Below are 14,563 nucleotides of genomic sequence, written 5' to 3'. Positions count from 1 at the left end.
CAGAGCTGACCTTTGAGAGGTTCTCCCAGTGAAGGAGCCAAGAAGAATCACCTCCATTGGGCTAGATGTGCCTATCTTCTCATTCCTGCAGTCTAGTGTGTTGCTTTGAGACTGATGGTTCTTGGGGCACCTGGGTGGCTCAGTTGGGTAAGCGTCCGACTTCAGCTCAGGTCATGATCTCACAGTTTGTGGATTCGAGCCCCACATCAGCCTCTGACAGCTAGCTCAGAGTCTGGAGCCTGTTTCAGATTCTGTGTCTCCCTCTCTCTCTGACCCTCCCCGGATCACGCTGTCTCTCTCAGAAATAAATAAAAAACATTTTTAAAAAATTTTAAAAAGAGAGTGAGGTGGATCTTTTCAGGTGTCCGTGGACCACACTCATTAACGGAGGTTCTTTTGACACTTGATGTCCTCCAGATGGAAGCAACTTAGTGCTCTTTTTTTCTATCACAGGTGTACAGAATTGTAATAGTCATACTCTTTGGTTCATGACACTTGGGTTCATTCATGAACTTCTTTTTTAGTTTCATTCATTCATTCATTCACTCATCATTTTTTAAATAATATAGTGAACCAGGACTTATTATCCAATCCAAAAACTAGAGCATTCATTCATTTTTTTTAAATGATGAACAGAACCTATAACCCAAACCAAGGATTAGACCATTATCAACATTATCAGTATTATGAATGAATATATTAGAATATGAGTTTATTAAAATGGAATTATATACAATAGAATTTATTACTATGAAAATTAGAATATTATAATAGATAATATTATTATGATTATTAGAATATTTTCATTCAGTGGTATGCTAGTAAATGTTTAACAACCAGCTCCCTGAAAAAAAGTGCTCCTAGTTTTGTTATCAGCCAATTTCCATAGAATAAATATTTCTATCATCGCTGATTTCAAGCTATTGGCTCTCGAAATTTAACAACTGGTTCTCAAAATTCTTGAAAATTTAACAACTCGTTCTCAAAATTCTTGAAAATTTAACAACTGACTTTTAAGAGCCAGTATGGGTTGGCTTCAGCACTGCTGCTGTACATATACCCATTACTCGTCTCCAGTATCTCATTGCCTTCCCGCCCCACCCTGATAAGTGACCACTCACCTGAATTTGTGTGTAATATCATTTGCTTAAAAATTATGGTTTGTTTCAAATATATATGGTTGACTAAGTAATATATTCTTTAATTCTTCTAGTTTTTGAACTCTATAAATATAGCTATACCAGATTTCCCTTGATAGGTGTATTCTTACATATCTTTTTTCCATTCTTTTGCTTTCAAAAATTCCATATCTTTATGTTTTAGGAGGATCTCTCATAAATAGCATATACCTAAATATTTAAAAAATCCAGTTGACCACATTTGAATTCTTTGGATTCACAAGGTTAGCCTATTAACATTTTCTGTGTTGACATATTTGGGTTAATTTTATTTTATTTTTAAGATTTTTTTAATGTTTATTTTTGAGGGGAGGGAAGAGAGAGGGAGACACAGAATCTGAAGTAGGCTTCAGGCTCTGAGCTGTCTGCATTCAGCCTGATATGGGGCTCGAACTCATGAACCATGAGATCATGACCTGAGCCAAAGTTGGGCACTTAACCGACTGAGCCCACTCAGGCACCCTCTAACATTTTATTGTTTTATTTTTATTTGTTACACTTTCCATATTCTTTTTTCACTTATATTTGGCTTTATAATGGGGTTATTTGTCTGATTGTGTGTCTTAAAGTTCTCCTGCTAGTTAGGAAACACATATTCTAATGTTAGCATTTTAATTATTGCTTTTGATTCTGCCATACATTTTCTTATTTGTTAATTATTTATCAAGAGAAGTGATTTCTTAGTATACAATATTCATTTTTCATAGTTGAGGAATACAGGTCAGTGACACACTTCCATGGAACTCAATCCAAATAAATTCTTTATATTCCAATATCATTTCAACCTTCCTCATCTCAAAATCTTTCATGGAATCAAAATTTCTGTAGAAATTCATGTATACTTATTTTCATGGTTCAGGTACAGCAAACTTAAGAAAGAGTGGATCCCCAAAGGGATACAATGAATGCTCCAAAAGTATGGAATTTTGGTCAAGAGGCTTGACCAGAAGGCTATACATCTGAAGATTTGTTAAAGCACTAGAACCCATGATAGATACTCTCCTCAACATCAACTCCCTTCCTGACTGATGGAGAGGTGGTGCTCCAGCAACACACAGGTGCCGAAGTTACCATGAATTTTAACTCATTTGTTTTGAGTTTAAATAGCTCCACCAATGATAACAAGGATTTTGAAATGTTCTAGCTCTGATATTTCCCATTCTGATTTATGCATCTACTTTGCCAGCCTGCCTGTTTTTCTGGCTGCCATCTGCTAGCAGTTGCCAAGTCGCTGGGAACAATGCAGTTCTCCTTCTCCTCCAAGGCCATGTGGGAGTACTCTTGAGAAAAGACAGCTTCTCATAGCAGAGATGGATACTTCCAAATGGCCATGTGGATTCCTGTCTCAAGAGGACCTTTAAACTTACCAACCCTATATACTAACTTTGTTAGAACTGACCAAGGTATAAAGAAGAGTATGGTGACCGCCGTAGAGGCCAAAGGCACCTTTTCAAAATGGCCTTTGCATGCAAGGGATGTTCTGGAGTTGGAGCCCCTGCCTCTATTAGGCAGAAAGAGGCCTGGAAGCAAGGAGGTGAGGATGTATATCAACTTTGCCTTGGCATTTGCCTCCATGGATGAGGAAAGTTTATAATACATGCAGGGAAGTCTGGTAGCTTCACTCAGAGACTCCAATCCCTCCACACATATTTCTAGTTATTCTTGTTTCTTAAGAGTTTGTTGTTAAGAAAAAGTCTCTTTACAGAAAAAGTGTATAAGTGTGTGTGTGAGAGAGAGCTCTAGAGAGCTCTAGAAACCCATATACATCCAGCTTCATCTCTCTGTCTCTCTGACTTTCTGTTTTGTCCACTTATTTCTCTCTTCTGTCTTTTGTATCTCTTTTCTGACTGTTTCCACCCTTGGCCTCTGTCTCTTTTGTCTCCACCCCTTCCCTTTTGGAATTCAATTGCTTCAATTTCCGTTCTGCCCACAGTCAAGCCAAAGTTGCCTCATTTCATATCCTGTCTCCACCCCTTAATGAAAACCAGTCTTTTTTCTATTCCTTCAGGTGTGACTCTTAATTCCTGATCTATCATCTCCATACTTGGATCTTTCTAGGGAAGGCCGATCTGAGAGTCTTCTCAGTTAGTGACCTCAGTTAGTGAACTCAGTTTTCTGTGTCACGTGATCTGTGTGGCTACGTTTCATTCCATTTTCCCATTTTATCTCTTGGGCTTGGTTCTTTGCTGTCTTGTTTCTGTCTCTAACCTCAGCTTGGTTAAGGAGAGCCTCAGCTCTCTGGGAGAGACCAATTCCCATTCCTGTCTGTTCTGGACTCTGGCAGAACTCACTGAGCACTGGGCATGAGAGGTCTTGGGGAGGGAGGGGGAAGCTGCAAGAGAGGCCCCACGATGCTCCCTTATGGCTTCTCCGCTCTTCACCAGCCCTCCCACCCTTAGGAGATGCTCTTATTCATCCTTCAAAGAGAATTCAGGGACCACCAGACATGAGTACACTCACCTGATCGTAAAACCCACAGACTTGCTTTGCTCTGCCAAATGACCCCGTCACTTTCCTCAAGCATGGATGGAGAATGTTTCCTCCATCCTCCTGTCAAAGGCCAATCTTTTGCCTTTGCTTTGAATCCTGCTTCAATCCACAGCTCAATACTGTCCTCTGGTACTTCTCTCTCTTGCCTGCATTTCTAACCTGATTCCTATGTCAGATGATTTTTGTCAGCATTTAAATCCTTCCCACCCTCTCTCATATTAAAACAAACAAGACTTTCTTTTGGCCCCACATTCCGTACATCTTTTCAGGACCTCTCATTCCTTTTGTTGCCAAGCTTGTCTATATACAGTAACTTTCTTTCTTTCTTTCTTTCTTTCTTTCTTTCTTTCTTTCTTTCTTTCTTTCTTTCTTTTCTACTGAGGTTTAGTTGACGTACATCATTATATTTATTTCAGGTGTACAACATTATGATTCAATATATGTTTATATTGTGAAATGAACACCACAATAAATCTAGCTAATATCTATCATTATACATAGCTCCAGAATTTTTTTGTGTGATGAGAACTTTTAAGATTGACTCTTACTAACTTCCAAATATGCAATACAGTATTACTATCTTTACTTCTACCTCCTATTCTTATTTTTCTAATTTTTATTTTATCAAATACATGCTCATAATTTAAAAGGTGAGTTAACATTAAAAAGTTTATGCTCCAAATCCAGTACTTTCCTGGCCCACTTCTCCACCCCCCTACTCCACTATCTCTCTTTCCTGAGGCAGCTGCTCATATATTTAAATTGTTTCTTCTTGCATCTCTGCACTTTTAAGTAAAAATGTCTACTGCTGCCTTTTGGCTCATCAGTTTTACGCATTATCTCTTGACTTCCTATGCCAGAACATTCTACCACTGTTCTTTCAATATGGTTATATTATACATTTTAGTTAGATCAATATTCAGTGGTTCCATTATTATTTCTATGCAAACATTATTTACACCTGAGTGCTGTAGTTTACTATTATGTAAAATTCTTTCTTATTTTTTGTTCTTCCTAGAGCTAGTAATTTCTTTATTTTATTTATTTGTTTTGTTTTCTTGGCACTGAATGTTAATTTCTCCATACCTTCTAGTAGCCTCTCAGTAGGGTCTTCTAGAGGACCCAAAAGCATCTGTTACTCTGTCAGTTCTTTTCTTTCCTTGGAGATGGTCTGAGAGCCTTATTCTCCTTAGTCAGGGCTTCTGTCCTGGCCCCATTGTAGGCCCTCTGACCAGCTGCCCTGGGAGGTGGGGGTGGGGGGTCGGGAGGGCTTTGTTTTCCTCCTTGTTTGGATTCCTGTTTCATGGAACTTCTGTCTTTCTCCCTTTTCACTTTGGTGGAACATATCCTCCAGTGGGTTTAACAATGTGAAGAAATAGTGCAATGCATGGCTGAGGACGTGGTGGTGACAGTTCCTCAATTCCTTCACCTCTCAAGTCAGACTGCCCCATCCTGGCCCTGTGTCAAGTTGTAAGAGAGCACTGGGGTTTCGGAGAGGGAGAGGAAAAGCTGCTGGACACTGTTTTATTCTTGGTGACAGAATAGGTCATCCCCTTGGCCGTTTGCTTGTTTCTCAACTTATTATGTGGAGGAAGGAGATCAGGTTTTCCTCTGATGAGCAGTGTTCATCTACTGACCATCAGATGGAATGTGTGGGTGTTTCTGCTGTTCTGAGGCCTGGAGGTGCTTCATCACTTCCAGCCTCATATGGACCTGGGCCTGTTAGGTATTAAAAGGGAGGTGCTGGGATTGTCCCACCTGCCCCCCTTTTTAAAATGTTTTTTTATTATTTCTGAGAGAGTAAGAGAGAGACAGCATAAGCAGGGGAGCGTCAGAGAGAGAGGGAGATACAGAACCTAAAACAGGTTCCAGGCTCTGAGCTGTCAACAGACAGCCCAACGCCGGTGCTCAAACCGACACACCATAAGATCATGATCTGAGCCGAACTCGGATGCTTAACCAACTGAGCCACCCAGATGCCCCCACCTGTCCTTTTAATCCCAGCACCACGAAGCAGAAGTGAACTAGTGAGTTTGGGCTACATGGACCCAGGCTTGGCTGGGGTCTGACTAGAAAAGATCTGTTTCTGCTCAGTGCCCAGGACCTGGCTTCTTGGGCTCCTGCATAAGGGAGGTGAGTCATCCCTGCCTCACCTCCTGCTCTTTGAGTCCAAATGGCCTGAAGCCTAGATTGCACATCTCCTTGGCACCCTCTAGTGCTGTCTTTTCTTGCTCTCTCCTGAATTAGCTCTGCCAATAACAGAGGTTTTCAGGGGAGTCTGAGAGTTTATTGTAAATCGCTCCTGTGTGAATAGGCTTGCTTTTCCAAACTACCTCAAGACTTTCATCCAAAGTCCCTTGTATCCTAATATACTCTGAAATTTTTTTTCTCTTTTTGGTGCATAATTAAAATGCTGGTATTTGAATCTCAGTGGCTTTCTCCATTCCCAAATACCTTTTTGTAGCTCTTAGACATTTTGCTACTGAGATGGATTTCCCATTGGTATAGATCAAAGGGGTAGTTCTGGACTCTGAAATCTTCTGCTAATTGTTGCTTCTTTTCTTCTGAAGACTGCCACCCTGTCAACATATTAGTTCTATATTTTAGACAAAATTCAAGATCCTGTTCTCTCTAGTGGGGGATAGCAGTTAGTCTAATGATACAGTCTCTGCATCTGTCCTCTATCGCTTGTCTTTTCATCTCTTTCTGTCCCTAATTACCCAGGTCACAAACCATGATTTAAATCTTGCCTCTATGCCCACTGGTCCAGCTCTGGAAAATTCTGGAAAACCACTTTTCTCTCAAATTTCTTATCTGGAGTGATCCCAAAGATAGTTTCTGCGATGATCAAGAGAGATAATACTTAGAAATCATGGAGCACAAATAATCCAGTGAAGAAATGGGCAGAAGGCATGAATAGACACTTTTCCAAAGAAGACATCCAGATGGCCAACAGACACATGAAATGATGCTCAACATCACTCATCATCAGGGAAATACAAATCAAAACCACACTGAGCCACCTGCGTGGTTCAGTCGGTTAAGCATCTGATTCTGGCTCAAGTCATGATCTCACAGTTTGTGAGTTCGAGCTCTGCGTCAGATTCTGTGCTGATAGCTCAGAGCCTGGAGCCTGCTTTGGATTCTATCTCCATCTCTCTGCCCCTTCCCCATTCGTGTTCTCTCTCTCTCTTTCAAATAAAGATAAAAATACCACATTGAGATATCACCTCACATGGGTCAGAGTGACTAAAATTAACAACTCAGGAAACAATAGATGTTGAAGAGGATATGAGAAACAGGAACCCTCTTGTAGTATTGACGGGAATGCAAACTGGTGCAGCCACTCTGGAAAACAGTGTGGAAGTGCCTCAAAAAATTAAAAATAGAACTACCTTACAACCCAGTAATAACACTACTAGGAATCTATCCAAAGGATACAGGAGTGCTGATTCATAGGGGCACACGTACCCCAATGTTTATAGCAATATTTTCAACAATAGCCAAATTATTGAAAGAATCCAATGTCCATCAACTAATGAATGGATAAAGAAGATGTGGTTTATATACAATGGAATACTACTTGGCAATGAGGAAAAAAGAAATCTTGCCATTTGCAACAATGTGGGTAGAACCGGATGGCACTATGCTAAGTGAAATAAGTCAGTCAGAGAAAAACAGATATCTTATGTTTTTACTCATGTGTAGAACTTGAGAAACTTAATGGAGGGCTATGGGGAAGGGAAGGGGAAAAGATAGTTTCAAACAGATAGGGAGGCAAACCATAAGAGACTCTTGAATATGAAGAACGCACTAAGGGTTGATGGAGGTGGGTAGGAGGAAGGGGGTAATGGATGATGGGTATTGAGGAGGACATTTGTTGGGATGAACACTGGGTGTTGTATGTAAGCAATGAATCACAGGAATCTATCCTCAAAACCAAGAGCACACTGTATACACTGTATGTTAGCTAACTTGACAATAAGTTAAAAAAAAAAAAAGAAATCATGGGGCACAAAGTGGGCCCTCAAAGTGACTGTTTCTTTAATTATTTGAACTTATCTCCTTATCTGAATTTAAAAAATTCCAGCTTTGAAATCCTGTGAGTGCTTCAGTCCATGAGGCTGATTGTGAAGGCAATGGGTTGACAATATAGAGTTTCTACCCTCTTGCCAGGACTCCTCAGCCATCCTAGCCAATATGTTCCAACTCTGTGTAGGTTTACAATGTCAGGGAGGGCTCACTTTGAAAACTTTGAGAAGTATATCGTTTTAACCCAACCTTCTTAAGCAGGTATTTAGGGTCTGACGGTGTGTGTGAGAGGGAGTACGGGGAGAGGAGACAGATGCAGAGATAGAAAGAACCTATACACCCACATCCCTTCCTTCCTATTTGCTGGCACAGACACACATCAGCTGACAAACAGGCACAATGGGAATGAGCAGGAAAATTCCCTGCTGTCCCACCTACTCGCCTTTCTTGGAATTTTGCACACATCTCTCTCATCTCTCCTTGGCCTGGGCTCAACAGCTTGATAAGCACCCAGAAAGGAGAGTGGCTGAGGTACCTGAAGGCTGCTCTTCCCTCAGTGCCCACTTGTCTTTCCCTCTCTCTTGCTTCTCCAGGTCACCGGTCTCAACTCGACCCTTCACCTGAACACCATGGCCCTGGCCTGCAATCCCCGAGAGGCACTGCCCTGGACCCTGAGTGACCTTGAAGAGAAAAGCTTCAAGCTATTCAAGTTCCACTTACGGGACAGAAGCCTGCTTGAGGGGCAGCCGCAGGTGGCTCGGGGGGAGCTGGAGGGCCTGAGCCAGGTAGACCTGGCTTCTTTGATGATTTCACTGTATGGTGCACAGGGGGCCGTGAAGGTGGTGTTCAGGGTCCTGAGGGTCATGAACCAGTTGGAACTAGCGGACCAGCTCAGCCACATCTGTCTGAATGGTGAGTGCAGGAGGGGATGACAGGAGGTCAGGGTACCCCCAGGACTCCCTACCCCCATGGCATTTCCAGAGACTCCCACAACCTATAATTTATGCTGTCTCTCACTCTTGCCCTCTGTCCATGCCTAGGAGCACCAGTGCCCAGGATTCTGGTGGTCTTCAGCCCAAGGCTCTGACCACCTGAGCGGAGGGTGGGCACTTATTTACAGAAAGACTACGATTGTTTTGTAGCCATAATGCCCCACCTCCTATATCCAGTTGCAGTGCCACAGAAGAGAAGAGGAGAGGAGGGAGAAGGGCTTAGAGACTGGGGATGATGTTGATGACGGGGTTTCTGCTAAGCAGTAGAAATGGCATCAGGTGGTGGGGGTCTGACCTTGCCTTAGCTGCTGTCCCAGCAGGCAGTGCAGGCTATTTCCCACATAGGACTGTCTGCTTCTGCATCCCACTCTCTTGAGTAACTGATGGATTGATGCCGTCCTAGAGTGTAGGGTGGGCATGGGGCCCAGAAGATCTCCTGTCCTTCCTTGTGGGGTGCTGGGGGTGCCTGTGCTCTGACCATAGGCCCCTTTCACACCTGAGACCTCTTCTGACATATAGTTATGGCTTCTGCCCAGAAGCTGGTTTATCTTGAGCACCCAGTTTGATCATTACCAAGAACAGGTTCCTATTACTTCACTATCCTTCTGCTCCCCTTTCCTTGCTCCACTCTCTGTCATTACCATCTCAATTAAAACATTTTTAAATCTTTTTTTAAAAAAGTTTATTTATTTTGAGAGACAGAGAGCACAGGGTGATGCAGAGAGAGAGAGAGGGAGAGAACATCAAGCACGTTCCGCACTGTCAGCACAGAGCCCCACACAGGGCTCAGCCCCACAAACCATTAGATCATGACCTGAGCCAAAATCAAGAGTCAGGCGCTTAACTAATTGCGCTTCCCAGGTGGCCCTGTCTTCACCATTTGAAATGGGGATGTTTCATAGGAACCCTCAGACAGTCACACACACAGAGACTTCTATACATATTCTTACAAACACCTACTTGCTGATGCACACTGACACACCTTCCTTACCCCAAAATACACAAGCTTTTGGAGTGCCTGAGTGGTTCAGTCAGTTGGTTAAGTGTCTGACTTTGACTCAGGTCATGATCTCACAGTTCGTGGGTTTGAGCCTCACATCAGGCTCTGTCCTGACAGCTCAGAGCCTGGAGCCTATTTCAGATTCTGTGTCTCCCTCTCTCTCTGCCCCTCCCCTGCTCTCTCTCTCTCTCTCTCTCTCAAAAATCAACATTAAAAAATACAAAAGCTTTCATAGGCATGCTCCCATGAGCATGTGTGAATACAGTTACTCATACCCCACAGATATCCACACACACAAAGCACGCCTTTGCACACTCATACGGATGTACACACACTCATCAGGCGTGTAAATGTGTGCAGGCACACACACACATAGACATCTGTAGCAGTTGCTCCCCTTGTAGCTCGAAGTACTAACTTCTGGAAGGTACAAGGAAGAGAGCATACAAACTAAAACTAGAGAGCAGAGTCTAGAGTGTGAACGGCCCTCTTTGTCCTTCTTTATCCCCATCTCATCTGCTAACACATCATGTGTCTGGTTCAGATTACAGAGAAATATACTGAGAGCATGTGCGCTGCCTGGAAGAGAGGCAAGAGATGGGAACCTGCAGCAGCCACAACCAGCTGCTCCTGGTGGCCACGCCCCGCCCAGAGAGCCCAGAATCATCTGCCTGCCCCAGCCCGGAGCAAGAGCTGGACTCTGTCTCAGTAGGTGCTCTGTTTAATCCAGAAGAAAAGTCTTACCATGCCCCGCCCACAGTAGTACTAGAGGGGTCTGCTGGCACTGGAAAAACAACACTGGCCAGAAAAATGGTGCTGGACTGGGCTACGGGCATCCTCTACCCAGGCCAGTTTGATTATGTCTTTTATGTCAGCTGCAGAGAGGTGGTCCTGTTGCAGGAGGGCACACTGGACCAGATCCTCTTCTGGTGTTGTGGGGACAACCAAGCGCCTGTGGCGGAGATATCGAGGGAGCCAGAGCGGCTGCTGTTCATCCTGGACGGCTTTGATGAGCTGCAGAGGCCCTTTGCAAAGGACTTGAAGACGCCGAGTCCGGGCCTCATGCAGAAAAAGCTGCACTGTCTAATTAAGAGAGAGGTGCTTTCCACATCTTCGCTTCTTATCACCACCCGGCCCCAGGGTTTGTTCAATCTGAGGCCATTGCTGAAACAGTCGCATCATGTTCACATCCTAGGCTTCTCTGAGGATGAGAGGATGAGGTATTTCAGCTCCTATTTCACAGACGAGGAGCAAGCCAGAAAAGCCTTTGCCATTGTACTAGAGAACGAAGTTCTCTACAAATCATGTCAGATTCCAGGAATTTGCTGGGTGGTCTGCTCCTGGTTGAAGGGGCAGATGGAGAGGAGCAGAGAGATCTCAGAGACTCCCAGTAATAGCACCGACATCTTCATGGCCTATGTCTCCACCTTTCTGCCTCCCAGTGACAACGGAGGTGGCTCTGAGCTTACCCGGCACAGGGTCCTGAGGGGTCTGTGCTCCTTAGCAGCTAAGGGGATCCAGCACCAGAGGTTCATGTTTGAAGAAGCTGACCTCAGGAAGTACAATCTAGATGGGACCAGCCTTGGTGCTTTCTTGACCAGCATGGATTACCAAGAGGGATTTGACATCAAGAAGTTCTATACCTTCTGCCACATTAGCTTCCAAGAATTTTTTCATGCCATGTCCTACCTGGTGAAAGAGGACCAGAGTGAGCTGGGGAAAGAGTCCCGTAGAGAAGTGAACAGGCTTCTGAATGAAGAGGGGCAGGCAGGGAATGAGGAGATGACCCTCAGTGTGTGGTTTTTATTGGACATATTGAAAAAAGAGACATCGTCGAACTTTGAGCTAAAGTTCTCCCTGAAAATTTCTCCCTTGGTAAAGCAGGATCTGAAGCATTTTAAAGAACAAATGGAATCTATAAGGTGTAACAGGACCTGGGATTTGGAATTATCTCTGTATAAGTCTAAAATAAAGAATCTGGTAAAGGGCGTTCAGATGAGCAATGTATCATTTAAGATGGAACATACAAATGAAAAGAAGTCCCATGGCAAGAAACCATTTTCTCTCAAAACCAGCTTGTGTAGTGGTAAGAAAGAAAAGCAAAAATGTCCTGTGGTGGGCAAAGATGATATAGCAAAGACTCAAAAGGAGGCTTCTAATGGAAAAGGTAGAGAGGCAGAGGAATGAGAGACGTGGAGGGTAGTGGTGGGGGAGAAGGTCAGGAGGCTAGGGGGAGACAGAGTGTAAAAAGGAATGGAGAGATGAGAGATTACACTAATGGGTACTAGGAGTGGAAGGACAGAAGAGCAAAGAGAAAAGAAAATTGGACAATAGGGGACCAGAAAGCTTGGAACATAGGATGTGGGGAAAGGCCGTGTAGAATGAGTTCCCATGAACAACCACATTTACCATCAATGGCTCAAAATCAGTTTTTTAAAATTCCTTCCTCCTAGGGGCTGTTTATAACCTCCTATACTGTAGAGTTTCAGCAGCCCCTCTTATATGTCAATGTCAGTGACCAAACATGTGGTTTGAATCTTTGTATAAAATAAACTTCTAAATATAATAAACTATGGATTATGCTCATTCTATAAAATGGGATAATGTGAAGCATATCAATATCAACATTTAAAGGAAATACTGTGCTGTTTTATAATGGAATATCTCTTTGACTTTGTATTTGTGATCAATTGCTGCTTAAATAATAGCTTCCCATCTTTATAGAAACTTCTAGAATTTCCATGTTGGAAATAAGCCATATCTTGTTACAGACCTTTGGTCTTGGAAGGTCTATTGTGACTTGACTTAGCTCTGTACTAATACTTATCCTAAGCGGTACCATTACCTCCCTTTTCTTTTTGTAAAGACCAGTCAGTTCCAAGCGATAACTCATAATCTCTTTTTCTTCTTTGCCTCCTTCTGTATAAGAAAGAAGAATCAAAGGAATTCCAGATGTAGTTCCTGACTCATTTCTTAGATAAGGAAATTGAAGTTCAGTTAGGAGTCCTGTCCATTTCTGGGGTTCCTCGGAGAGATTTCTTAGTTCCCACACCTCAGTCAACAGTGTAGAGGTCCCTGAGGACCTGGTGCAGGTACTGTGAACCTACCCCCACCTCAGCTGTTGCTGCTGGTGCCAACGCAGCCGAGAATGCCAGTGCTGCCTTGGACCCTCAGTGGTCCACAGAAAGGTTACAGATACCCCTGGTTTTGCTTTTCACATATTTGTATTGCTGTCTTGACTCATCACAAATTGACTCCACATATACCAATTCCAGTAATCTGCTGGACATGCCCAGATGAATCCAAGAGAACCCAGCCTTGGATGGTCAACTTGGGACATCATAACACTAATTATTATTAATTCTTTTTCACACAGTGGCTCCATATTTGATAATTAAATACATAGCATATTGAACACATAGATTGTATTTATATACAAAGTATGTGTAATAAACAGTGTGTGTGTGCACGTACTTATTTAAAGAGTAATTTGTACTACATTCCTACAGAGGCTGGTTGGCATCCAGTGAGCAAGGCTGTGTTGTCCCCTCAGGAGCTTAGATGTTCACAGCAGACTGACTCTTGAATGTCATACAGAATTTGGGCACAATGAAACAGGTGCCTAGCCACACTGTCAGATTTTCATGGGGCCAAGGAGGCCTGTTTCAAAAAACATGGACCTAATAACCAACTGAGGCTTAGATGTATTAGGATTCACTTTCAATTCAAAGTAGCATAAGCAAAAATTAAATGACCCACTGTATTTATTTTTTAAAAATAACTGATTTCTAGCTTTAGGTATGTCAGGCTCTTTTTAAACAATGGCATCAAGATTTCACTCTCTCTCTTTTCTGTTGCTCTTTTTATAGTTGCCCTTTCTTCTTATTTCAGAGTGACTCTTATGTGTCAGAGAAAATGGCCATAAGAGCTATTTCTCTTATGGTCTGCTTAAACCATCCTTACAGTCAATGACCCTAAAGGAAGGGAATTGTCTTTACCAATAGGTCTAGCAGAGAAGTTAGGAGAGGCTTCTGACCTGACCCTAAGTATGTACTAAGCCTTGAACAACCACTGTGGTCTAGAAGATGAACTCCTCTGACTGGATAGCCCTAAGACTCATGGCCTAGACCACACCCCCATGGCTAAGTAAGAAAGGACCAGCACCTCCTGCAATGCATGGAATGGGAGAGTGGCTCCCCAAAAGAAGAGGTTCTGAACAGACAGAACAATATGTCACACAGACATTACACAAATACACGTGTGTCTGGTGGTCTGGGGTTCCCTGAGGGGGCTGTGTAAGAGGCGGATGCAATGAGACCCCTGTGCATAGAAGTCTGAAAGAATGGGTCCAGCTGGGCTTCGGGACTTGATGGTCAAACGGAGAAGTGATTCCAAGTGCATAGAGAGGTTGGTCTTACCTAGTGATTATTTAGCCTCCCTCTGGGGAGTGGGAGGTGCCAACCATAGGAAAGAGAAGGCTGTGGTCAAAGGGAAGAGTTCTGTCTCCAGGGAACAGCCATGGGGATCCTTTCCGAAGGAGTGGGGTTTGGGAGTGGCAGGTGGAGGAAGGCAGTGAGACAAAATACAAGTGCCCAGTTACATTTTAATTTCAGATAAACTGTGTGTGTGTGTGTGTGTGTGTGTGTGTGTGCGTGTATTGTTCAATATATACACTAATGGGTACTATGAGTGGAAGGGCAGAAGAGCAAAGAGAAAGAAAATTGGATAATAGGGGATCAGAAAACTTGGAACATAGGATGTGGGGAAAGGTCGTGTAGAATGAGTTCCCATGAACAACCACATTTACCATCAATGTCTTTTTTCCATTGGATATTTTTTCCTTCTTAGTCAAAGATTAATTGGTCATACAT

General features: G+C 43.0%; 1 protein-coding gene across 1 annotated transcript; it reads left to right on the top strand.

Moving 5' to 3' along the window:
* Nucleotides 1-8,329: 8,329 nt before the first annotated feature.
* Nucleotides 8,330-11,879, top strand: NLRP10 (NLR family pyrin domain containing 10). The gene is given in 2 exon segments (XM_039244590.1): nucleotides 8,330-8,612; nucleotides 10,237-11,879. Coding segments are annotated over 2 exon segments (1,926 nt in total).
* The last annotated feature ends 2,684 nt before the right edge of the window (nucleotides 11,880-14,563 follow it).

The sequence above is a fragment of the Hyaena hyaena genome, unplaced genomic scaffold (assembly GCF_003009895.1).
Source record: "Hyaena hyaena isolate Hyena2069 unplaced genomic scaffold, ASM300989v1 scaffold_245, whole genome shotgun sequence".
Classification (NCBI taxonomy): Eukaryota; Metazoa; Chordata; class Mammalia; order Carnivora; family Hyaenidae; genus Hyaena; species Hyaena hyaena.
Note: the sequence above shows the minus strand (reverse complement) of the source record. Positions and strands in the feature narration are given on the sequence as shown.